At 41.0% G+C, this 27,571-nt stretch overlaps 1 protein-coding gene across 6 annotated transcripts in view; it reads left to right on the plus strand.

The window, feature by feature from the left end:
* Positions 1 to 27,571, plus strand: part of TSNARE1 (t-SNARE domain containing 1) — a 511,576-nt gene that overhangs the window by 298,690 nt on the left and 185,315 nt on the right. For all 6 annotated transcript variants that reach the window (XM_054191276.1, XM_054191275.1, XM_054191280.1 and 3 more), the window contains one exon: positions 12,103 to 12,175. In XM_054191276.1, the coding sequence (XP_054047251.1) occupies positions 12,103 to 12,175 (73 nt within the window). The remainder of the gene's footprint in view (positions 1 to 12,102; positions 12,176 to 27,571) is intronic.

Genomic DNA, 27,571 nt, shown 5'->3' on the forward strand with positions numbered 1-27,571 from the left:
TCTGGCTGACTCAATCCAGTAAAGTCACTGTCTTTGTTGTACTGGGGAGGCCCAAACTGTACAGCACGCCAGATGTGGTCTCACAAATGCCAAAGAGAGGGGAGGGATCACCTCACTGGACCTGTTGACTACACTCTAGTACATCCCAGGACATTGTTAGCTGCCTTTACCACACTGCTGGCTCATGTGCAACTGGTTGGCCACCAGGGCCCAAGGTCCTTCTCTGCTAAACTCCTTTCTAGCCAGTCAGTCCCCAATCTGTCCATAGGGTGATTCCTCCCATTGTGCAGGGCTTGCTATTTGTCTTTGTTGAACTTCATGAGATTCCTGTCTGCCCATTTCTCCAGACTCTTCAGTTCCCTCTGAAAAGCTTATTTAAGGAAGATCAATAAAGATGTTCAGGAATTGGTTGAGATACAGAAAGTAAATGGCATCTGGGATCTCACAGGGCATAATAACTACCAAAGCACACCTTAATCAGAAACTGTGGAATCAATTGCATGTCATTTTAGAATGGCACAGGATCATAATCCAACTCATGTCATCCAGCCCAGTACAGTTATGCTCATGTGTGCAAATACAGCTATGTTGTCTGTAGGGCTGGGTGACCAAACTGCACTTTCTGAACCACATTTTTGACTATGGGAAAAAAGACTCAGAGGACTCTTTCTCCATTTGCAATGCTACCTACAATGTCTCAGACTCATCCCACTTCTATTGAAATACCAAAGATGTGAACTACTTTCTGAAGGTGCCTGCCTCTCTCTTGTGCTTATTGAGAAAGTCTAGAGAAACTTTCTTCTGGGTGACTCTGAGATTGTGAGACCTAAGGATTTGCATCTCTCTAATCTTATAGTGACAGACCCCAAAGTCTTGCCATGCAAATTTCAAAACAGTTGACCTAGAACAGCTTTTCTAGATCATTCAGACCACCAAAGAATTGCTTCTCCCTCTAAGATATAGGAAGACCAAGACTCAGTGTGAAACAATGCTATAATTTTAACCAGAAATTGGAAATTTTCAACTGGAAAGCACAGACAGACTGTTGGAAAGTAAAGCAAACTGTCATACAGTCTTTAGTATCTGCCTTAGACATTGTCACTTTTTATCTGATAGGAAGGTGTGTAAGAAATGAGAGCTTTTTGGCCTGCTTTTTCTATTAGAAATTTGGAGGTGATCCAGAAGGAAAGAAATGAGGAAGAAGTATTAAGTATAATTTATGAAGAGAGATTACAGGAATTTACCAACTGCAGGCTCAGAAAGTGCAGCAGTGATTAGTTGAGCCATGATGACTACATAGAAATACTTGACGTGTAATAGCATTGAAAAAAGCGTAGAATAATTTAAAATATTAAGGTTGAAGGTAGTAACAAATTACCAAGTAGTAACTAAGGACAGATATGTATAAATTAAACATGAAGAAAAAATCCTTGAACAATGAGATTAATCATTTTGGTTATAATGAATACTTTTAAAAAAAAAGCTCTCTCATGCAGAGAATAGAGACTAAAACCACATGAGGGTTGTTTTGGAGAGTCAGCTCCAGCAAGTCTGATTTTTAGAGCAGGTAAGAGCCATCAAGCCTTTTTTTTATAAGCCTTTTAGCTGTAGGTGTAATGAATTGTCCCACAGATACCTTTACTCAGCACTTGTGCCTTTTAGGTACGCTGCATTATTGACTGAAAATATACGAGATAAGTGTCAACAGCATAGTCTGCAATCCACAGAGCCAAAATCTGGAATAGCCTACAAAGAACATGCCGTTTGTTTTTGAAACATGTAAGGGGATATAGGGCAGAGGCTTTTTTTTTTTTTTTTAACATATCTGGAGAATATATCATTTCTTTGCCCAGTTCGTACCATTGAGGACCATGTAAGCCTTGCATAGACCTAGGATAGGTGGTGACTCATGGAGCTGGTGCTACCTGCAGACCTCAGAGACCCGGACAGCCATAATCCATCTTTTGACTTTGCCCCTTCAGTCTCCTGAAGACTGGGGACAAGAGCTTCTGACTTTCAGTGACCTCTTTAAGAGATTACAACTTCCTCTCTGCACCAAAACCATGGACTCTGCTTCTAATGAGGACTGATTATCTCCTGACTCTGTACAGACTGCAGTAGTTTCAGCTATTTCTAAACTGAAAATTGGCAACATAGCAGAGAATCGTGAACAGATGCTACATATTGCCAGTTTTCTCCTCTCCCTTGGCCCTTTGTCTTTCTCTTTTCAGGTAGAGTTAGATATTTCTTTTTTTAATTTCTCAAGAATAAATAGTGCAGCTAAATTAATCAGTTGGTAGCTGCAGATCAGTCTCTGCAATCAGTATTTTATTTAAGTAAAATAATTGAGTGGCAATTGATAATACATGACAGCTTAAGATGGCTCTAATTGCTTGGTTTCCCAGAACACTCCTAAAAAGAAAATGAATTTCTCCATTGTATTTTTCTGGTTAAATGACCCTTATGGAAATAAATGCAGAGTGAAGAATTAATAGTGCTGCAAACAAAGTGTAGAAAGTGTTGAAGTTTTTGTCATAATCTTTGCACAGTTTCTATTTTTGAAGATAACATACCACCTGCAATAAACTACCTTTCCTGGGGCTGGTATCAGTCAGCGTGATAGATTACAGCTACTTCCCTCACTACTCGTGTTAGTTTATACATTGCAGCCTGGGGCAGAAAGCAGGAGATGCTAAAGGAAAAGTCAGCATGTAAGATACTGAGTTTGGAGTTTGCTTATGGATTTCCATATCTTTTTGCTGATTTAATACTCAGGAGACCTTCTTTTGAAGAGCTACAAAAGGTGTAGCTGTAAATATTAAATGCACTTTATTTTCCTTTAAAAAAAAAAAAAAAAAAAGAAAAAGACTAAGTGTCCCCAACAAGCATTCCTATTGTGTGTGTGTGTGTGTATATATATGTGTATATATATATATAAAATTTTTTTATGGGTTGCTGTAAGAACCCATATATCTCACTTCTTGCAGTTTGTTGCTGAAGAGACCCCATGGCTCATTGGAGTGGTTTGGAAGCTGATACAAAACAAATGTGTGATATAGACTAATAGTTCCTGGTGGACAGGTATCCACACCATGAAACAGTCCATGGCAATTGCATCTGATTGGAGTATTTATTGTCCACCTCTTACAGAAAGAACCTGTTGCTCATAGAAGCCTTTTCTCAGTCAAGGCTATGGATAATTATGGGTGAACATTTCTTCTCTGGTTGGTGTGGCTTTTGCTTTTAAATTTTTTGTTATATTTCATTTTTACTCTCACGCCAGCAAATTTCACAAATCCTAAGCTGCAACCTGTATCTAATTTCAAATGGATATTCTTTATTGAGATAAGCTTTCTTCTTCATTGAGCATTTTTATTTCTAGAATATGAAGGCTACAATGTCAGGCATTTCATTATCTCTATTTATATTTATTCTTTTGGAGTCTTTCATGCATTTATTTTTATCCCATCCGATAACCCCATAAACATAAGTGGATTTACCTTGGAATGGACTCCTTAATTCAACTCCAGGAACCTGGGACAGGTGAGTTGGCCAAAAATCCCACAAAAGCCATTCTAGCAGAGCAGAAAACAGAAGCAATATTTCTAGCATGTGAGTCGCTTTCATCTACAACCCACGGGGATGTTGGATACACAAGGATATTGATCTTTCTTTAGTGGCAGAATAGAGAGAAACTTGGTTGTGGGAGAACAAAAGGTTGGATTTGTAATGTGGGTGCAGATACTTTCTTCTGTAACATGGCCGAAATAAATATATAACCTAAGAAGTGTAAAGAATAAGTATTAGGCATGACCAGTCTAATGCATTTTTTGTGTTATTGCTTCCAAATATGCATTACAATTTCCCAGAGACTGGCACCAGCTGTATTAACAAATTGCAGTAACATCAGACACCGAGTAAGGGGAAATAAAATTCTGACGTGCCCCGTTTTGGAGAGCAGACCTGATGTTCTCCCTCACACCTGGGAGAGGAATGAAATCACTTCCCTCTTCATTTACTTTCTATGTGGATCTCCAACTTTCCCTCTTTGTGGGCCACTCTCTATCAGGGGCTTTATGTGTGTCCAGGGGAAGAGGAGAGCGGTAGGGAGGAAGGAAGGGCTGTGCACTGAAGAATATGGAAATGCACATGCTCTCCTCCATCACAGGTGATTTTTAAAACATTTCTCCATTTGCTCTACTCCTTGACTTTGTTGCATAATTCCTTTGTTTATAAGTGTTGCCTCTCGGTTTTCCGAGGAGAGCCATTCTTGCCCTTGCTCTGCCTGATATCAAACCATCATGCCATTAACTTGGGGGCAAAATGGAAGCAATGCAGCTTTTAGTTCTCAAAACTGAGCAAGGCAAAGCAATTTTTATTTTATTTTTTTTTGTTTGCTTGCCCGTTATCAGAACATATCAGTGTTCATGCTTATCTTGCACCAGAGTGTTTAGCCAGGAAAAAAAAGCCTGAGATTTAAGGTCTGTTTTGTGCTGCTGTCGACAGAAATAGGCTGTGTTTGTATCTCTGCAATCTGCTAAGCCTAAAATGCTCATTTAGCACCTGGTGTATGCTAGGGGCAAGTTAGATCTTAAAATTATTAGTGTATCTATATATTACTATATATAACATAACTCTAATATGTTACTATTTATACAGGTGGGTGTATTTGTGGTACTCAAGAATACATGTGTATATGTGCCTGTACGAATACTCACATGTACATGCATATGTGAAGTCACCCACCTTTACAAACTGCTGAATTTAAATGAAATTTTGGATGTAAATTAACTTGAAGTTCAAAAGCATGGTTAGTAACAAGAACTTTTTACATGATCTTCGATACTTTATTTTACGACACATTTTCCCAAATATAAAGCGAGGATACCTACTTAAAAACAGAGCTATTGATGACATTCTCCTCCATTAACACGTCTCTGATTTCCAGATCTAAAGGGGTTTAAAAGGGCAAAGAATCTCTTCCTATCATTTGTATTATTATATTTCCCTAAGACTACAGTCCAGTTCTGACCTTCAGCACAGACTTGGAACTGATAAAATTCCCGTGAAAGACAATATCTGCCTTAAGCAGTCTTCGATCTCTATAAAGGCAAACATCAAGGGATATAGAGTGTGTGGGAGACAGTGACAGCAATGCACGTTTGCAGGCAATCTCTGATCCAGGTGTAAGGTCAGGAAGCTTCAGAGAAAGGACGTAGTGCAAAAGATGGCTAAAAGATACTAACACATCTCACAGTAGTGTGCTGTTGCCCCCCAGACATGCCCCTCACACATTTTAGGTTGTATCAGTGATAATGACCCCTATCATTAAATAAACTGGCATGTCTTCAAAGGTGGTTCAATGGCTAAGAGGAGAGGAGTTTTCCAAGGGAACTGCCCGTCAAACCCGCTTATGCTCATATTGCTGCTGGTGGGGAAGGCACACTGGGGGTGGTAGAGAAGGCGAGTTGGAGGTCTTATCTCCAATTCATCCAAGTAATTTATTAAAATAAATAATAGCCACATGTGTATCTGATCTCTGAGAAGTCCATGAGAGCGGACAAGGGCAATTCTGGGGAGACCTCATAGCCCCTTTCAGTACCTAAAGGGGGCCTACAGGAAAGATGGGGAGGGACTCTTTATCAGGGAGTGAAGCGATAGGATGAGGGGTAAGTTTTAAACTGAAAGAGGGTAGATTTAGATTAGATATTAGGAAGAAATTCTTTACTGTGAGGGTGGTGAGACACTGGCCCAGGCTGCTCAGAGAAGCTGTGGATGCCCCTTCCCTGAAGGTGTTCAAGACCAGGCTGGATGAGGCTTTGAGCAAACTGGTGTAGTGGGAGGTGCAGGGGGGCTGGAATAAGGTGGTCTTCAAGGTTCCTTCCAAGGTTAACCATTCTACGATCCTATGACAAGTGAACTGTGAAAAATACATTGCCACCTTTTCCACACTTGCCAGTCCTGCAGTAGAAGTTGTTTCTGCCCCTTCTTCAAATATGCAGAACAATTCGATCTTCCCACCCACCAGCCTTGCCCCCTTCATGGCACAGAAATTTGCTTAAATATTTGCACCTAAGATGGCATGGCAGGTTGAAAATGTCATTGGGTTATTTCTCACTTAGGGCACAATGAATAATATTATTAGCTGCCTGGTTCCAGGATCTCTCTCTGTTCTTCCCTGTTGAGGTGTCCTCTGCAATGGCCTCACCTCTGTTTGATGAGCATCTCAGTTTCCCCTGCCTCTCCATTTGGCTTTTGGTGGACAGGAACTTTGCTTGTATTGTGTTTTTTGAGCCCACTGTCCCCAGGTGGATGCTGGATTAGCATGCTGAGGCTTGGCAGAACTATTTTAATTATGTAGCACGGTGCTGCACTTCCTGAGATGACACCGGCCACTAAGACAGCAAAATAGAGAGGAAGCACACACAAGTGAGCAAGAGGGAGAGAGAAACTCCCCACACTGGCTGTTGTGCAGTCCCAGAGGAGATCTAACTCAGTCTGTAATTGCTGTTCTGGATAGCTTCTGCCCTCAAAACAATTTTCTGCTGGTCTGTTGTTGTTTAGGCTGAATCAGTTTGATTTATAGAATGTCATTTTTTTCTGCCCAGCCATAGACAAGAGAAAAATATTTGTTGAAAGGCTGTTGCAGCAAGATTTAGTTTTTGCCCATCTAGCATCAGAGAATCTTGCTCACTTTTTAAACCATTTTTTCCCTTTCCCTTCCTTCCCCTCTCTTGGAGAAGAGAATGGAGATAGACAAACACCATGCTTTGATTGTCTTTGTGTGTGCTCTGGATCTGTGGTTCACACATGCTGGACCACAGGGTAGGAGATGTGCCAAGGGTGTTGCAGATGGGACAATACATGAGGAGCATCTCAGCATCTCTTTGGTAAAACACGCCAGACACTACAAAGGGGTTCTTTTCTCCCTTTTAGTTTTGTTTTTGTTTTTGTTTTTCCCAAAGATAACAAGCACTAGGGTTTTGTTTTGCTTTATTTTGTTTTGGATTGCTTCCATATACAGAGATACATGCGTGGACATTATACTACATCTTTCAGAATCACCTTCAAGGGTTTTCTCATCTCTCTCCTGGCTGCTTATTGCAGAGTGGATGGTGGGGCAAAATGTGGCCTCACTTGTAGAATTCAGCATCTCCTGAACACCGAGGCAGCAATTAATTTAGAAGTTAATTTGTAATCTTTCAAAAAAAAAAAAAAGGATGGTGTGTGAATACACACAAAAGCACATGTGCTGAATAGGACAGACCACTGATATTTCTGATCCCATTTTTTACAAAAACCTCAGGCAAACGTTCTTAGAAATAAGTGTGACTCTTCCCTTGAGGACCTGAGCTGACGTTGACAAAGGATGCTGGTGTCGGGCTAAATGTGAGAGAGAAATTATTGACAGCACATGCTTGTTCGGTGTCCTTCTGAAGAGAGCATGTTTCCCCTCTCTGCTTTATTTAACACCGTTCTCGTGGATGGAATACAGAAGTGGCCTTAGAATATCATTAAGGTCAGGGCTATGGTAGAAGTTTTCAGTGTGGATAAATCTTCACTCCCACTAAGCATGACAGTGGAAGAGAGAGGAAATTTACTTATTTGCTGTCCGGGCAAATACCGCAGTAACATTCATCCCATGAGGAAGTGGGCTGCTGGGATTTATGATTAGGTTGTTCCTATCTTGGTGAAAATGTCTAGGTTTTACAAGCCAACTGGCTCCCATATTAATTTAGAAAATGTTGAAATTGTGTTCTTGTTAAAGTAAAAAAATGGGAAATGTAAATTTCCAGTTTATCTGCAAACTCATATTTCCAACCATTTATGTGCCAAGGTTGGAAGTTCAGATTTTTTTCCAAAATCTCAGTACTTTATAGTGACGTTATTCACTTACTGAGTCAGGTTAGATGACTCAAAGTGTCCTGCCATTTTAACCTAATACTTTCTGTACAAACTAACTTTCGCTAGTGAGAGTGAATCCTCCAGATCTTTAGGATCCCAAATTCTTTCATTTCTGTGGTTTTCTCATCTGCACGACTTGTTTATTGGCGCTTCTCTGCTTTTTTAGTCATCTTTAGCTGTTGCCATTACTTTTTGCCATCTCTGATTTTACTGATGACTAGTTTCAACTCTTCTTGTTCCAGCATGGACATTAAATCCTGTATATTAATCTATATTATAGATTTCTTTGAGGAAAAAAAGAAGAAAAAAAAAAAAAAGAGGATTTACATGTAAAAATTTAAATTTTTCCCACTTGCTGACGAATGTAGGGAGTGAATTGTTGCCAGATAAGAAAGGCTGGTGTTGATTAAAACCCAAGAAACCCCAGCTGACAGGGAGACAGCACTTTTGGAACGGTAGCTAGCTGTTGTACTCCTGGTTTCTGTGGAGTCAAAGGGATTTATGAGGAGCTGTATTTCACTGTGGATTCTGCATAGTGTGTGCAAACATGGGAAACCAAAGGCAATTGGATTTTGCTAACAAACTGTGATGCCTGGTGATTTCAGAGGTACTTCATGGTAGAGATAACCTGGCAAGAAGGAACAGGAACATAGCTTCTAGGTATATTCCATTATGGAAGGTCTTTATTTCTGGCTATTTTTCTTTCTTCTATTTTTTCTTTTGTTTTGCTTACATATATCGGGGACTTTGAAACTTCACATTGCCAGGTTAAATTATTCAACAGATTCCTTGCTTCAGGTCAGATTGCTTTGTGTTCTGTGCTTTACAACTCACCCCTGTTTGTTTTTCCTTAAATACAGCAGTCCCATTTTTTCCTTCCAAACAAATAAGTGAGACTGGTTTTAAATAATGTGTATTTGCTGAACAGTAATTTTAAGTGTTGTTACAATGTTGTGAAAAGGATCTCGACTCTGCAGCAGCAGATGGCTCTTTCGTCCTGAGTACCGGGATATAAATGGCAAATCTGAAACAGATATTCTGTTCATATACAGCACTAAATTTCCTTTCTCATTCTTCCCTTCTCATCATAATATCCAGGGATCAGCAGGCAGAGAGCCCAACTCCTTGGCAGGTAACTTAGCTGAGGAGGACCCTAGGAGGAGTCAATATATCATCCGATCTTTCTTAGACCAATTTGCCCACTTGTTTTATTCCAATGGAAATACTTGGAAGGGGCATGTGTAATTCAATATATTGCAACAACCTCTATCTAACCAAATGTACATGCAAAAACAACTTCACGGGTGTTAAGCTGCATTCACTTAAAGTACTGTAAAAGAAGGAGAATAAACCAAAACAGACCAACTGAAGGGTAGAAAGAATTTTGTTTATGTTGCAAATAACGGAAACCAAAGACTGATGTCAGCAGCAATTTATCAAAGAGAGACAAATGAGCATTCTGGGTTTTTTTAGTATTATTATTTGTTTAATATTTCCTTAATCATTTTATACTAAGCAGTTAAATGAGAGCAGAACAACACATTAAAGTTAATTCTCAGTTCTTAACATTTTGCTAAACTTTAGCTTTCTCCTTTTAAAGATTTTACAAAAAACCCAAACCAAACAACTCCCCCACCCAAAAAAATCACAACTAATTTCTTCTCATTTCCTGGCAATGATTTACTACCACAGTGCTCAAGAGCAATCTCAAGTTACTTAAACTTCATTGCTTTTACAAAATATACTGCAGTATTTACAAGTTATGAATAATACCATAAATAATTAAAGCTTCATTATACTTGACAAGTGAATGAATGAAGTGCATTTTGTGATGCATTACCCAGTCTTTGGTTGGGGTTTTTGGGTTTTTGTTTTATTATGATTTCTCATAACTTTTAAACCTTTTCTTTCTCCCACTTCTTCAGTTATTCAACAATTTGGTATGTTCTAGAATTCACAATGGGACTCACAGGTTTCACTGCAAATTAATGCTATTCTATTGCATTATGTGATTAAATGTTATGCCATTTATATTCTCAGAACAAACTTCAGTAGAAGGGCATGGATTCATTTTACACCATTTTCAAAATTTGCCGTTAACGAAGCTGAGGTCTTTAAAAGTGGGGTGGAAGGAAACAGAACTATTGCTATGATGGACTAGCGTTGCAACAGGACCCAAGTAGATGAATTAATTACTGTGCAATTAGCCTCAGGAGAAGCAGATTCTTAGGAATCTGATATGTCACCATTCAGCAACACCTGGACAGCCTGGAGAGTTTGGTGGAGAGGAACCTAATGAAGTTCAACAAGGGCAAGTGTTGGGTCCAGCACCTTGGGAGGAATAACCCCATACGCTCGTACAGGTTAGGGGCTGACCTGCTGGAAGGCAGCTCTGCAGAGAGAGACCTGGGAGTCCTGGTGGACAACAAGTTGACCATGAGGCAGCAATGTGCCCTTGTGGCCAAGAAGGCCAATGGTCTCCTGAGGTGCATTGAAAAGAGTGTGGCTAACAGGTTGAGAGAGGTCATCCTCCCCCTCCACTCTGCCCTGATGAGGCCACATCTGGAGTACTGTGTCCAGTTCTGGGCTCCCCAGTTCAAGGACAGGCAACTACTGGAGAGGGTACAGCAAAGGGCTAAGAAGATGATCAAGGGAATGGAGCAGCTTTCTTATGAAGAAAGGCTGAGAGACCTGGGTCTGTTTAGCCTGGAGAAGAGAAGACTGAGAGGGAATCTAATCAATGCTGATCAATATCTAAAGGGTGGGTGTCAGGAGGGTGGGGCCAGACTCTTCTCAGTGGTGCCCAGTGACAGGACAAGAGGTAACAGGCAAAAACTTGTACATAGCAAGTTCCATCTCAACATGAGGAGGAACATCTTTGCTGTGAGGGTGCCAGAGCACTGGAACAGGCTGCCCAGAGAGGTAGAGGAGTCTCCATCTCTGGAGACATTCCAAACCCACCTGGACGCGTTCCTGTGCAACCTGCTCTAGGTGACCCTGCTTTGGCAGGGGGGTTGGACTAGATGATCTCCAGAGGTCCCCTCCATCCCCTACCATTCCGTGTGATTCTGTGATTCTGTGAAATGTTTTCAATGCTTCAGAAGATATCTGGTGTTGGGTTCCCCAGGACAAAGATACATGAACATACTGTTGGCCAGACAATCTGTACAGCCTCCGTCTGTGGAGATATACAAAACCAAGTGGACATGGCCCTGACCAATCTGCTTTCATTGACTGCTCTGAGCAGGGTTGTTGGACTAACTGATTTCCAGAGGTTCCTTCCAACCTCAGTGTTTCTGTGGTTCTGTGATTTCTACAGCTTAGCAAAATGCATCCTGTTTGAGTGTCTTTTTTTTCTTCTCTGCTAATGTTGCCTCACTGGTAGTGTATTTAGCAGTATCTGTATTATCATGTGTATTATTGCTAGATTCATTCTTTTTATAGGACACAGTGTCCTATGAAGTCAACATATGCTCATATTTGCTCTTGTATATGGTAAGTGTTCGGAAATGAAGGAAACAAGCTCACTGGCAATTTGCTGTGGTTTAACTAAGAAAATTTCAGTGCAGAATCTACATTTTTTTAATTTTTTTTTTTACACTTGAAAATATATAAATGAATCCATTCATCAGACAGGTCTTTCCTTATTGCCTTACCAATAGGATTTCAAATTCAGTGAGTTTTTGATCATGCCTCTATCAGTTTATGCATAGTATTTTATCAGCTAGTTGCTACTCTGAAAAATGTGCTTTTTCTATGCAAGAATACGCACTCTGGGATGACCGGTCTACATTAAAAATAACTTTTTTGAAACAAAAGGGGTTGCTGCTGGTTTTATTGTTGTTGTTTTTTCTCTCTTAGTCATCCACAATTCTGAAAAGCAACTGTATCATCTGACCATTTCACTTGTTTCTTATAGAAAGCTTGACTCAACTGGCTGACTTAGATCCAGACAAATATGACTTTGTTTAAGGGGATTTTCAATTTACTATGGCAGCATTATAACTTGTTCTTTTAATTCTACACAAGCGAGGTTTTCTGGTTGTGGTTTAGTTTTTTGGGGTTTTGTTTTGCTTTGTTGTTTCTTTGTTTGTTTTGTTTTTTGTTGTTTTTTCTTCTCATTTCAAAGCTTGAAGATGCCTTTTATGCTTGGATATTACCCATTCCTCATTAATGTTAGACTCTCTGTCTTTTCAGAGTGACATGTTGGATGTGAACCAGATCATTAAAGACCTGGCCTCCATGGTGTACGAGCAAGGAGATGCAATAGGTAGGTACCACTGTCAACGTATGGGCTTTATTACCCTCCTGCCCCATTGAAATATGATGTTGTGTGTTCCCCCTTATGAGCAGCTGTTTGTTGATGCCGGGATTATTTTTCCTGCTTTCTGGGCATTTTGTACATCCATTGATGTTTTGATCTAACAAGCTGCCCTGTGCAATAGGGTTCTTATATTAAGGATAGCTAGCTGATCTATTTGGCACAAAACAGAATTCTCAGTGAGATTAATCCATTCCCTTTTGACTGTAAAAAGGAAGCTGAAGAATATATCACATTAACTGGAAAGAGATCTAATTCTTCCTTTCTACCTGAAACTGTAATTAGAAAAAAATAGTAGTAGCAATTATTGTTATGATTATTGATGGTGGTGGAGAAAATTAAGCAGCTTGTTTCTTCTAAATGGAATTTTCTTTCCATGTTGCAGGGTGTGTCTGATGAAATTTACAGTAGCTTAGCATCATGATATGCTCATATGTGTAGTCTGAAGTTTCTACCCGTTAGTTGACCTCCTCTTGCTCTCCAACTACCAGTGTCCAGGAGAAAAATTAGGAAAAGAGATAAGAGTAACCCCTAGTATTATCTTTAAGAGCAGCCCATCACTGACAGCCACCACTTTTTGTAAATAGAGGGATAAGACACAGTAGATCTGCTCCTTTTAAATTTCCTCTGACCCTTGTCTTTGTCATTGCTGTCTTCTGACACAGCTAAGGACAATCAGACTTTTTTCCCCTGTATCTCTCATTTTGTGTATGTATAATAATACTGGGCAGTGTTTCAGAAGCACTCTCTGTTTCCAAATTTGAGAGCCAACCATCTTAAAGCCATGTTGATGGACCTAAACGCCAGAGAAGCAAGATATATGGAGATATTTCTAGCCTGCAGTGTTCAGCTGGAGTTCTCACTGGAGCTCCTGGGAGTTGGATCAAGTCCTAAGACAGCCATATGTAGATCATAAAGGAAGGAGCTCTTCTCTGCTGTTTATTAATCACTCTGGATTTCTTTGCCAAGCTCATACCTTTGCAAGTTTCCATTAGAATAAGATATGTCCTTTCACACTGAAATAAGATAGCTGCATCCCACTGAGGAACACCACTCAGGTTCACGGGTGCAGAAAAAAATCAAGGTGATAGCTAAACCAAACTGTTTATTACTTCTTTTTTATTATTATTTTTTTATGATTATTATTATTATTTATGCTTGTTTGGAAGCTCATTTTTGTACACATGGAGCCTGATTCATCTCCTAAAAGCACATCAGATGTTAATGCCTTGAGGGACATGACAACATACATCAGCTAGCTTCAAGATCCTTGCAACTCCTTTTCCTAAGGCAATATTTATTATTTTAAGATGTTGCCCATGCATACGAGTGACCCCAGTATTAACTTGCCTGTGAGAAACAGTTAGACTAAGTAGGATGTTTTGTCTTTAAGCCAGCATAAGGTTTTTGTTGCTTTTATATCTGACACGGTCTTGCTTCTTTCTGTTTCACTGCAGCAGATTTTTAATAGTTTCTTTAGGAGTATCTTTTCAGCCTGGCAACGAGTCAAGGTGTCTTCCCAACCAATTGCTCAAAGGTCCCACTGTTTATCTTTTGACATTCACATTACACAGAAGTAAGTGAGATTAAGAACCAGGAGGCAACAGGAGTTGAAACCCCCACAGTGAAAATTCAAAAGAAATGATGATAGTAGCCAATTCTCTTGGCACTTGTTTTGTTTTTTTTTTTTTTTTTTAATGCGTTCCTCCTCCATGCATGAAATGAAAGCTCTGTATGTGCTTATTTAGAAAACATGGTGAAAATACATATCCAGGGAATGTGAGGTGCACCGATCAGCAAAGTTCTCACAGGTTTGTAGAGCAAAATGATCTCTGGTTCACCTGAGCTGTGAAGAATTAATGGGAAGAGCTGGTCTGGTCTATGCATGGATCAGGCAGAGCAACCCATAGTTCTTACAAAAACCCAAACAGTTTTGCTAACCTGTGGGCCAGTTCCTTAATGAACACATCCATTAACATTCTCTGTGGTAGAGAGCAATTTCTGCCATGCAACGAGGAAACAGATGAGGGGAAATGTAGACTCAGAGCAGCATATCTCTTATTTTTTGACTTCTGCAAATAAGCCCCATGCCTCTGTTCCTAGTCATGGCGACTCTTTGATATGAATATTTAGCTAAGCATTACAGTATCAGTGAGTCCAAGCCCTCAAAGCCAAAACAAGCCAGTGGACTAGAATACCTTTTAATCAACAAAAAGAGTTTTTTTCAAGCTTTTTCTTGGCTAAAGCATCCCTGTGTAGTTTCATCACATAGAGTGCTGGTGAGGGGAAAGGGTGTGAGGAGGAAGACACTAATAGGACAAATAAATAACTGTCTGTGGAATTGGTGTTGGAAGCATGATTTGGGGTTCTGTAACAATTGGACCCTGTTTGCAGATCAGCATCTGCTTGGGAGAGATGGGATCCACCTCACAAGCAGGGCAAAACTATTTTTGCCAATAGGATGGTTGACCTCATAAGGATGGATTTAAACTAGGAATGATGAGGGAGGGTCAGGGCGACTAGCAGTCCTGTGAGGGAGCAATGGACAGGACTGCTGAATAAAAGGCACGTGGTGGTGTGGCAGGAAGGGTTCACAAAAATGGAGCCTGGGCATGGTCACCTCTAGCACTTGCATGTAGGCAGGAAGGTGCCTACAAGGCGCCATAGTGGACAAATACCCCAAACCCTCTCCAGGAACTCAACATGCTGGGGTGCATCTCTAAAGTGCCTGTACACTAATGCACACAGTATGGGGAATAAACGTGAACAGTTAGAGATCTGTGTCGCAGTTGCAGGGCTAAGCTTTTTGATAGGAACATGGAGAAGTAGTGGGTTGGCTCCCATGACTAGAGTGTTGCAGTGGAGGGATACAGGCCCTTCAGGAAGGACAGGATAGGAAGACAAAGAAGCAGAGTTGCCCTTTACGTAAGAGTGCAGCTGGAGTGCATGGGGCTCTGCCTAGGGATGGATGAGGAGCTGATGAAGAGTTTATGGGTTAGGATAAAAAAGAGGATAGGCAAAGTGGATGAGGCCCTCCACAGACAGATAGGAACAGCCTCATATTTGCTGGCTCGAGTCCTCATGGGGGACTTCAACCACCCCAATATCTGTTAGAGGGACAACAGAGAAAGGCATATATAATCCAGGAGGTTCTGGAGTACACTGATGATAACTCTGGGGATCTGATGTAAAAATGTCAAGATCTCAAGATGGCTAGAAGGCAGCCGTCTCTACTGCTAAACTTGGTTCTCATGGTAGCAGAAGGGTTCTTCAACCAGAGCATCCAAGGCAAGGATTAAGGACTTAGTACCGTGAGAAGTAACTTATGTTGGGGTGATTGATTGCTAGATAAACAGTCACTCCCTTCCGTGCTTATAAATGGCCACTCAACTGAACTACAAGTGGCTCAACAGCTTGAAGCATTCCCAGTGGTTCATACTGAATATTGCTATTTCACATGTGCAAGCTTGTTCTTTCATTGGCCATACTGGGATAAATAGACATAGTTCCATGAAATCAATTTTATAACCGGTGATAGGGAGAAGAGAACCCTCAAATCACCAGTTCCTCTGAAGAAAGTGTCAACAACACAGCTGCCAGTATTTGTATTAGTACCTGATGAAGGCAAGTGCATATTTGTCCACCTCTGTAAGCTTCTGTTTGTCTTGTAACAAAGAATAAAAATGACCTGAAAAATACAGTTACTGCTTTTTTTTTTTTTTTTCCCATGGCAAAAGAAAATGCTGTTCTGTTTTTCTTTTAGAAGGGCTGTGTTTCCATCCTGCCTGTGTATGTAACTTTGCTAGTTATGCCAAAATAACATGCAAGATCTACATCCCTTATCTAAACTTCTCTAATTCAACTTTCACCATTTATATCACATTCCTCAAAGCCACAAGGAAAGACCCATATTTTTCCAAAAACATTTTACACTTTTAAAAGTGTCATGTTTCTTCCTCTGTTGGACAGTCTTAGAACCAACCTTCTACCAGTGTATCTGGAACCTCCCCAGCTCTCTAAAATGGGAAAAAATTCCAGGATCACATACTGGCCACCTATTTTAAGATTACACCAGCAAAGACACAGCAACTAATTTACAAGTCCTCTACCTTGTTACCCAGACCAAATGCATACAAATCTATGCTTGTACAGCAAATCCCACTTGCATCAAGCAAAAGACTTACTCAGGCTTTCTTTTTCTTCCATTACTTATCCAGGCTTAGATCTCAGTGCTACTAACCTTTCACTTCACTCTTGAAGTCTGGGCAGTTTATATTTGAATATAATAGAAATTTGAAAATGAAGAAACTTCATAACATGATCTAAAGTGGATGCTTCCTCACTTTACAAACATCACTACATGGTACCTGCCAAGATAAATATACACATGGCCGCTGGTGCTTTCCTTCAGGCTGCAGAAAAAATTCCTGATCATAGAATCAAGACTCATAGAATAGCAGGTTGGAAGTGACCACAAGGATCATCTGGTCCAATCTTTCTTGGCAAAAGGACAGTCTAGACAAGATGGCCCAGCACCCTGTCCAGCTAAATCCTAAAAGCGTCCAATTTTGGGGAATCTACTACTTCGCTGGGGAGATTATTCTCATTGTTCTTATTTGAGACTGTTCTCATTGTGAAAAATTTTCCTCTTGTGTCTAATCAGAATCTCCCCTGGAGTAACTTGTACCCATTACCCTTGTCTTTTCCATGTGACTCCTTGTAAAAAGGGAGTCTTCATCTTCTTTGTAGCAACCCTTTGAATACTGGAAGATGGTGATAAGGTCTCCCCTAAGCCTTCTTTTCTCAAGGATGAACAAACCCAGTTCTCTAAGCCTTTCTTCATATGGCAGGCTTCCCAGTCCTTTGATCAACTTGGTCCCCTTCTCTGGACTCTCTCCAACCTGTCCACATGTTTTTTGTATAGCAAGGACCAAAACCGAACACAGGATTCCAGGTGTGGCCTGACTAGAACTGAGTGAGTTAATGACTTCTTTATCTCTGCTGGTGATGCCTTTGTTGATGCAAGCCAGTATCCTGGTGGCTATCTTTGCCCCAGCAGCACACTGTTCACTTGAGTTGAGTTTGTTGCCCACCAGGACCCCCAGGTCTCTTTCCACAGAGCTGCTCCCCAGCCTGTGCTGCACTCCTGGATTATGTTTTCCCAGCTACAAGACCTTGCACTTGTCCTTGTTGAGCTTCATAAGGTTCTTGTTAGCCCACTCTTCCAGCCTATATAGGTCTTCCTGTAGAGTGACTCTCCCTTCTGAAGTGTCCACTTCCCCACTCAGTTTGGTGTCATCAACAAACTACGTCAGGGTACACTTGATCCCATCTTCCAGATCACTTATGAAGATGTTAAACACCATCGGGCCCAGTATTGATCCCTGGAGGACCCCACTTGTGACAGGTCGCTAGTTTGAAAAGGAACAATTGACCACCAGTCTCTCGGTGCAGCCTGCTGGCCAGTTCCCCACCCACCGCACAGACCACTTGTCTGGACCATAACACATCTGTTTCTCTAGGAGGAGGCTGTGGGGAACCATAACTGATGGTGTCAATATATTCTGCTCTCAAGTAATGCTGGGGTTCAATGTCATACCACATTGTCACTTATTGCCTAATGATAATAATAATAAACCTCCTTCACAGTAAACTATACTTGCATGAAAGTAAATGTATTTCTTATTTTAGAAGCTTCTGAATATGGGGAGATATTTTTAGGTTTGGGGTTTTTTTTGTTGGGTTTTTTTGGCTGTGAAATTAGCTCAGTTCTGTTGCCTGTTTTGTCACTGTTTCCTTTCTGACCTCAAGGCTAGTTTAACACGTAGACACTGTCAGGAGTCAAGAGGGTCCATTAGCACCCTTCCACACATGTCCTCCTCCATTCTGACTGCCTGAATGGCACAGCCAAGAGTCTGTTGTCAGATACGCTAATGCAAACCGAGCTGGGAAGTCATTCAACTAGATCCTTAACTAAACCCTCCTGAGTTATGTGTCTCGGCTGGGACATCTACAGAAAATGAACACATCTTGAGAGTGGTCCCTGAATACCTAAATGTAACAGATTTAATATCTACCTTCAGTTGAATGTGGTCTGCAAAGTCTCTCATTTGGTTAAGTTTCCTAAGTGATCTCAGAGGAGGCTATTATGTGAATGGGTACATTTATGTTCTTATTGGTTCCTGATGAATTGGGAAATCTTCTCTTGGCTCTCTTGCTTTTCAGCCACTTGTTGAGACAGGGAGTTACATGTCAGTACAGAGCACAGCCCATGCAGGAAGGGTACACTGGGGTATTTTTGAATCAGTGATAATCCGTTCCTCTTCCCATTCACTTCCAAAGAAGCCTCCGATTTCTTTGTTTATCCTAGCTATATACCCTGTCATCAGTTTGTTGCTCTGAGTCTAATGAAGCTTTATTGTAAACCACCCCAGATGCTGAAATTGCATAGTATTACTACCCTTAATTGCCTTGTAGGCAACAATTTTAAGGTCATAGTGTTTTGTAGACCACTGGCCTTGCTCTCCCTGTTTCTCTGGACTGCAGCAGTGGTGGCCTCCACTATCACTTTTCACAAGTCCTTCTCTTTGGACAGCTCTGAAGAGCATAAGGTCCTCAGCTTCATGTTAGGCACCAGTTGATGATCGTTTCTCCAACTGAATTGTTGGAGTCAGGTGTGGGCTACCATGATCTCTGGCCAACTCATTTTACTCAAGGTAATAGGCAGCACAAAAAATGAATTAGCTTGTGTGCTTCTTTCCAGTTTCTGCTCCCTGTGTGACTTTTTGTGTCTTTCCTTGTTGTATGTGGACTTTTCCATTTAGCTATAGTACTGACAGTGCTGGTAAGACAGCACATGGTGGTTTATAAGAAAAAGAATAATGGGTCACTCCACACTTGCAAATTTACTAGCGCCTAAAGATTTGTCTGCTGTTCTGTGTTTGACCCTCATACTGTGATTGGGCTGGTATACTTGCACTTAATGAGCCAGCTAATTTTGTACAAGAAACAAGGCTCTTCCTTTTATGAGGTTTATTGCCACCAGTAGGATTCTTCTCACACCAATTTATCTAAAGTTGTTTTTGGGGAAGTTGGAACTGCTGTGCCCTCAGTTTCGACTGATGCTGCAATTGAGCAGTAACTGTCATAAGGGCAGAAGCTGCTCAGGCTGTTGCTTTATTTCTCCTGGGAGGTGTTATACTCTGCCACAGACAGGCTGTATTTGGGAGGCCATGGCTTGAGTACGTTAAGTAAATCAAACGAGCCATGTAAAGTAAAAAGGGTCAAGCAGGTTGTAAATATCATTGTCTCTACTTCTTAGGTAAAATATATGATCTTTCCAAGATAGCAAGCATAAATAAAGTATATTTATTTCTAGGAATCAACACCCCCATCATCCTCATTTATTCCTGTGACAAACTCAGATTGACACTTCTTTTATCCTTTGACTGAGCTATAGGACTCGATAGCTTATGCCATCAGCTGTGTGATGGGAGGTGAGCGCTGTGTTCATTGTAGACAAAAGTGGACTTCTGAAAAATACTGCATGCAACTGAAATTAAGGTATTTATCCAAACTATGTCAATTCTGGATTTGGAAAACCAAATATAATTATTTTGATGTCTTCTTTCTTTTTTTGTCATTTTAAAGAAACATATCTTATTGCAGTTTGAAATAATATTTTCTTCAACTTCGATGTCTTACAGAATTAAAAAAAAAGTGTTGAGTTTACATCATAAGGAAAAAGAAATAGAGTGCTACAGCCGAGTAGCTGGAATTTCCCAATCAAAGCTAGGTTGAGTGCTGTTTTGTTCTTCAAATTACTTTCAGAGATTATTTTGGAAATTAAATAAAATCTGACATACCCATAAATTTCTGCACACAAAATGTCCTGTTGAAATACCTTTTCTTTTTTCATCATAAAAAGAAGGAAATGGGAAAAAAAAAAAAGAATCAGGTCTATTGTTCTGATATAATATTCTCCCATGTGCAAATTTTGTGGGATTAAAGCTAGAGCCTTGGATTATCCAGAGTCGTATGAGAGCATCGTATGGGAACTGTGGACCCCTCCAATAGATAGCTGAAAGTGCACACCAGGCAATGAGGACAGAGGCCATACCATGGACCCTCAGGGAACTCTTCATATGCTAACTCTTCTCCTGTGGTAAATATCAGTAATTTGAGACCACTTTTCTCTATAAGAAAGAATGGGAAATTGCTTTACATCTGCTGAAGTGCTAATATTTCTGCACTCTGCCATTTACCACAGAGCAGATGATGTGAGGCACCTTATTCTCTGGTAGGATGTCCTATTTTCCAATAGATGTACGTAGGACAGCGTTTGAATTTTAAATCCCTGGAAGATGTATCCTGGCAGGCGTGGTAAACCTCTGGCAGGGTGATACCACTTTTCAGCGCATACATATGTAGCAGATACTTGATATTTCCAAGATGCATTTCAAGGACGGTGTAAATCACTCAGGAGCTGAAGTGTTGTAAAATTATGCTGATGTTTGGCATCACCTTGTAGACACTTTTATTTGTACAAACTGGGGCTCTGGGCTGTTGGCCGAATAAAAACAGCAGGAAGGGCTGGTTATGACATTTTAGGGTAGTTTAAATTCCCTTTCCAGGCCTGCCTGGACAATTAGGGTGAGTGGTTGTTCAGTGCCTAAATCCTTACCACTGAGGGTCATGGTGTGTTACCATGTGAAAGAATTAGAGCTCTGCTAAAAGCAAATAGAAAGCTAGGTGCTGTCTGCCTTTTGTTAGAAGCAATATCCATGGCTCCCGATGACTCATGGAGCTGCAAATTTATATTTCTTTACACTAATCTAAGCCAATGTGACCCATTTAGCCTTAGTTTAGTGCATGAGAAAGATTATTTTATAAATCCTCTCGTGTGTGGAATTTATAACTCAACGTTTACATTGAAGTTTGCAAATGACCAACACTAAGCCATTTTAATCTTCATTCCAGAAGAAGTGCCATAGTTTTCTATCCCCTTAACATCCATAGTTGTGCCTATAGAGACCCTGAGGGTCTTTTGTTTGTGGAATGAGGCTCACTTAAAACTCTACAAGTACATGGCAATTAGAACAGCCAAATTTGGTTTTATGCTGGAAGCAATTTCACCCAAAATTTGCAAAATTTGGCTTTTAATTAGGAAATAAACCTTTATACATGACCAAAATACTCTTTTTTTTTTTTTTTTGGCTTCTCAATATGTTGTATTGATTATTTTTAGCCAGAAGTAAGAGTGATGAAAGAAGGTTAAGCTTATTAAAGTGCTAAAAATAAAAGTGTACTGTGAAACCTAAAGGGGCCCATTTTGGTTACTGCCAAATGGGAGCATTTCAAAATTCTCATTCTCAAGGCACTTCCCTGTCTTTCAAGTGGTTTTACTGAAAATGTTGCCTTGTGAAAACAGTCCATTGTTGCTGCTATAAAGACGCTGGTCATACAGTTGGTTCCTTGATACGTTAGGACAAAAACCCCACTCCAGCCACGGTCACTGCAGTAATTCCACATATAAGACTCCTGTTGGTCATTAGTGGGGCTTGATCTCCTAAGGTAAATAGATAAGGTTGAAAGACACCCCTTGGGGTCATCATGACTTTAGTCTCTGTGTGACAAGTGTGTCATAAAATCATATCAAATGACATCTAAAAGGTGGTTAGCTCTGCCAGCTTCACTACTCATATTGAAAGGATGTGCTTTAGCCGGAAAATTAGAAATCTTTTCCTAATTCCTTGGTGCATTTGTTTGCAACAACCATCTGCTTTGGTGCAGCCCTGTCCCTCAGTTTAATAAAATGGCGATAACACAGCCTTAAGGTTTTTTGTTTGTTTTCAAACTGTACCATAAATTTGTCATTACAGACTGAGGACAGAAAATTGTTGTGGGATTCAGGCTCTTCAGAAAATCCCAGCCCCAGGAGTGGCTTGTCTCACTTATTTGGGAACAGAGTCACTGTCCATTCATACCAAAGACAATGGAGAACGCAAAAGGCAGACCCCTCCAGCAGGTGTTTTTCAGGCTATCGAGTATCCTACTGCTCCTCTGAAAATACTTGTCTTTCCATCCCCAAGCAAGGTACCTTGGTACGGAGCCTGAAAGTGAGCAAAGTGAGGCTGAGAACCACCAGAAAGATGCACTGAAATAGCTAGGAATGACAGATTCATCATTGACTTATTACCATCATTGACTTATTAACATCATTAACTTATTACTTACTTCCTTCTGATTTGACCCAAATTCTCTTTCCTTCCCTTGCTTTCCTGTGTTAATCAGTAGAAACATCTAGTTAAATTGCGTTACATATTTGTGTCTCATTTTTATAGAGTTTAAGAACTTTTTCGGTGTCTTTTTGTTTGTTTTAGATTTTTCCCCGTGCCTCAAGATTACAAGTTGCTTCAAATTATTATTTTTTTTTTAAATGGGAGGTTTGCTTATTCTAATGCTGGTATTCCCCCGTTAGGAGAACAAGTGAGCTGAAACAGTGGCACCAGGGTCCATCCTCCTCCTGTAACGTCACAGCAACTCATATCGGTCATGCAGCATGCATCCATCCTACTTGTGAAAGCCTGTGTTGGGAAAAATCATAGAATCATAGAATCTTCATGGTTAGAAAGGACCTTTGAGTTCATGGAGTCCAACCATACACACACACACACAAAAAAAAACAACAAACAAACAAAAAACCACAAACAACCTACAATCTCTGCCACTAGAGCATGCCCTGAAGTGCCACATCTAGACGTTTCTTAAATACCTCTAGGGATGGTGACTCAACCACCTCCCTGGGCAGGCTGTTCCAGTGCCTGACCACTCTTTCAGTAAAGTAATTCTTCCTAATATCTAATCTAAACCTCCCCTGCCACAACTTCAGACCATTTCCTCTGGTCCTGTCATTATTCACCTGGGAGAAGAGGCCAACCCCCACCTCTCTCTAGCCTCCTTTCAGGGAGTTGTAGAGGGCAATGAGGTCTCCCCTCAGCCTCCTCTTCTCCAAGCTAAACATGTCCAGCTCCCTCAGCCTCTCCTCATATGACCTGGTCTCCAGACCCCTCACCAGCCTGGTAGCTCTCCTCTGGACACGCGCCAGCACTTCAATGTCCCTCTTGTACAGAGGGGCCCAGAACTGAACACAGTACTCGAGGTGAGGCCTCACCAGTGCTGAGTACAGGGGCACGATCAGAGGCACCTGATACAAGCCAAATGTAGTTGTTTGCAAAACACATTGCATAACATATGATTAGCCCATTCCATGCAGTGCTAAGGGGACATTCACAATGTTTAATTTTATCTAAGGTAGGCAAATCTCCTTAGGACCCCCCGCAGGCAGCGGAAAGCACTAGATTCCTCTCAAGGGCCATTTAAGGAAGCTAAATTAAGCTCCTGCTGTAATTTCCCCCTGCCCCAAGAGAAGCACAGAGAGATTACTCTTGTTTTAGTGGGATATCTTTCATAAATTTCTCCTCTGTAGCTCTTCTATGGCTTGAAGGGGCCTACACTTCGCTGGGTAAAAAGTTGGCTGATAGCCAGGACTAAAGACTGATGGTGAATGGAGTTAAATCCAGTTGGTGGCCAGTCACGAGTGGTATTCCCCAGGGCTCAGTATTGAGGTTGGTTCTGTTTAGTACCTTTATCAATGATGTGGACAAGGGGATCGAGTGCACCCTCAGTAAGTTTGCAGACACCAATATGGGCAGGAGTGTTCATCTGCTTGAGGGTAGGAAGGCTCTACAAAGGTATATGGAAAGGCTGGATCAGTGGGCTGAGGCCAATGGTATGAGGTTCAACAAGGTCAAGTGCCAGGTCCTGCGCTTGGGTCACAACAACCCCATGCAGCGCTACAGCCTTGGGGCAGAGTGGGTGGAATGCTGCCCTGTGGAAAAGGACCTGTGGGGGTTGGTTGACTGCCAGCTGAATATGAGCCAGCAGTGTGCCCAGGTGGCCAAGAAGGCCCATCCTGGCCTGTATCAGGAACAGTGTGGCAAGCAGGACTGGGACATTGATAGTCCCTGCACCTCGAATACTGTGTTCAGTTTTGGGCCCCTCACCACAAGAAAGACATTGAGGTGCTGGATGTGAGTCCAGAGAAGGGCAACGAAGCTGATGAAGGCTCTAGAGCAAAAGTCTTATGAGGAGCGTCTGAGGGAGCTGGAATTGTTTAGCTTGGAGAAAAGGAGGCTGAGGGGAGACCTTCTCGATCTCTACAACTACCTGAAAGAAAGTTGTAGAGAGCTGGGCGTTGGTTTCTTCTCCCAAGGAACAGGTGATAGCACAAGAGGAAATGGCCTCAAGTTGTGCCAGAGGAGGTTTAGACTGGATATTAGGAAAATTTTTTACACTGAAAGGGTTATCAAGCACTGGAACAGGTTGCCCGGGGAAGTGGTGGAATCACCATCCCTGGAGGTATTTTTAAGACATGTAGATGTGGTGCTGAGGGACATAGTTTAGTGGTGTCTTTGTCAGTGTTAGGTTAATGGTTGGACTTGATGATCTGAAAGGTCCTTTCCATCCTAGACGATTTTATGATTCTATGATTCTACACCTAAATGGTTAATCTTCTAAGGACTATCAGCCTTTAAAGAGGCATTGAGTAGTGAAGGGTGTCTGCACTAAGATCTTGAGAAACATCAGACACGTGAGCAAGTTCTGTTACTTTGATTACGTGATTGTCAAGGTATTCAGCACACTCATTTTACCCCTTCCAAATTTCCCAAGTCCCCTCATCCCTTCCAAATCCCATCACAAAGTAGTTTAATACATGGTAGATGCTTTCCTACATAATTTTGTATTTTGTAACCCGAAAACTTGGTCAGGATTTGTGCTTCTAAAATTAACAGGTGTCCCAGAAGGATATATTCTTAGGTTTGACTCAATTTTTTACCCAGCTTTTTTCTTCTTATCTCCCCATCCTAACATCTGTCACAGCTTGGCTGTAGGAGAGCTATGGCACGTTGGAGCTTTGAGTGATCAGGGCCTGAATTTCAGTTCATGCAAACTGGTGTTGTCCCAGTGCCTAGTTCTTACGGACTTCCACAGAATGTATAAACATCTGGTTAACTATGCATCACGTAGTCATGCTTAACCAGAGAAGTAAACACTTATCAACAAGTAGGCAGCTAAGAATTTGTCACTTGGGTGAGTGGTGAGTTATTCTGGCTGATGCATCCTGTGTTAATGACCTATTAACCTGTTTGGTTCCTCTGCCTTGTGCCCTGTTGTTTCCATATGCAGAGAGGCTCATATACACAGTGCTGGAAATTAGATTAGGACTTGTAGTTGCTAATTATGCTGCACTGTCTTAACATGCAAACAGAGAAAGAAAGCACTCCCCTGTCCCATGGGGCCAGTCTAGCCCATAGATCTACCACTTTTCAGCTATTTCTCAATTCTAACCAGAAAACATCAAATGTCACTCTACTGTTACTCCTATAAAATATGTAGAATGCCCAATTACCGATTTGTGGGTCAACCTCAATGTCTGTCTGGAAAGACATCAGGACCAGCCCTGGAGCTGGGAATTCTATTCTTTTTAAAAAGAAGTGTGATACCAATTGACCATGATAGCCCTTGTGGAGATGTGGTTTTTCTTGTAAACTCACCTCAGATCTCATTGTTGTCAGGTGACAGACTGAAATCTGTCTACCATGTTTCACTCACAAGAAACATCTTGCTTCTCAGGCACACCTATGTGAGGTAAACCCTGGGTAGATCCACATGGTAAAAATGCCGCTCACTGCAGTGTGCTGTTGTGCCATTCATGTTCCTGTTCATCACTTTTGGTAATTCAGCACCTTTTTTTTTTTTTTTTTTTACTGATATTGCAAAGAAAAATCTGACACTTTTCAAGAAATGCCTTCAGATCAATGCAATACTGGAAGTAAACTCTTCAAGGCTGCCACACTGATGTGTGCATGTGTGTGGATGCAGGTCTTCTAAGGCTCTGCAGAAGAAAATTTGATTTCTTCACAGACAGAGGTTGAGTTCCTTAGAAGCCTTTTGATCTCTTCCTGCTGAGTCCTGAATGCAAGAAAAGCATTTGGGCAGAGGTCAGTGATGCCAACCAAGGTCCACGGTGTTAAAGTCTTAATAAGAATGGTTTGAGAAGCATTGGATATGGCCAATAAAATTATGGTATATCAATCTATAAAAGTGCTGGCTGTGTAGTTTTTTTCTTGCGCATTACAGCATGCATAATATAAAATAAAAGGAATGGAAAAACATCTCTCCCAGGTGTAATACAAGACTTTTAAGAGGTTTCCAAGTGTTAAGATGAAGTTTGTTTTTTCCATGGTTCTGTTGGTTTCTGGTCTCTTTGCTCTTTTGTTTTGCTTTGGTTTTGTGGGTTTTTTTGTTTGTTTGTTTGGGTGGGTTTTTTTTTTCAAGTTGAGTTATCAGAAATGCAGAATTACATTAACAGACTTGCAACACTGTTTCGCTTAAAAATGGGAAATCCTGAATACACTTTCCGCAGTTAGTCTGCAAACCTTCATTTCTTTACCCATTACAAAAGTGGCCAGTGTGATTAATGGTCTTTCCTTCAAAAATAAAAGAAGAAATTACTTAAATCTTCTGTGGCATGTCTTAATCCACCTCCTAATACCATCAGTTGAAGAATTTCCATTAATTTTATTAAGGATTAGATAAATCCCTGGAACTTTATTCTCAAATGTCTGCCTGTGATTGAATTCCTCTTGACCATTTTCATATACTCCATGGTGTAACATCTCCTCTAAAACACAGAGAAGCAGACCAAATGGACATACTTTTTTTTCCATTGTGGCCAGAAGTTATTGCCTGCATGACTCTTGGGGGACAAGCTGGTCAAGACTTCTAAGATTTCTGATGGAAACACAAACCCTTATTTGCAGCTTTTATGGCATGGGTGTCTGGCTTTCTAAGCACAGCTCTGGGGTCAATGTTAATACTTGTCCTTGATGGAAATGGGGAGCTGCCAGCTGCAACCTGTAGCTGATAATCTTTCTTTTCTAGTCTCATTTTGACTCCCCGTGGTTCCTCCAGCTTGCCCCAATGTCAGACCTAGCAATCTAGGGTGAGATTCTTCTCCCTTAATTTTAGGTACTAGCAATGTGTCTCAATCTGTTGCCATCTGTACAGAACCCCCGTCTTGCAGCTTCAAAATGTGATCCAGGAGTTTAGGTTGTGATTTGTCTGACCAATGGCAGGCACCTGCTGTAGAGTGGGATGAATTCTGCAGTGCGGACTTGCTCTCTGTTGACTGTGATAGTGTCCAAGGTGACTTACTCAAGTGCAGACACCTGGGGATGGTCAATAATCCACATGTACTGAAATTAGTCTTATCCCTGAGCT

Source organism: Rissa tridactyla, chromosome 2, assembly GCF_028500815.1.
Source record: "Rissa tridactyla isolate bRisTri1 chromosome 2, bRisTri1.patW.cur.20221130, whole genome shotgun sequence".
NCBI lineage: Eukaryota > Metazoa > Chordata > Aves > Charadriiformes > Laridae > Rissa > Rissa tridactyla.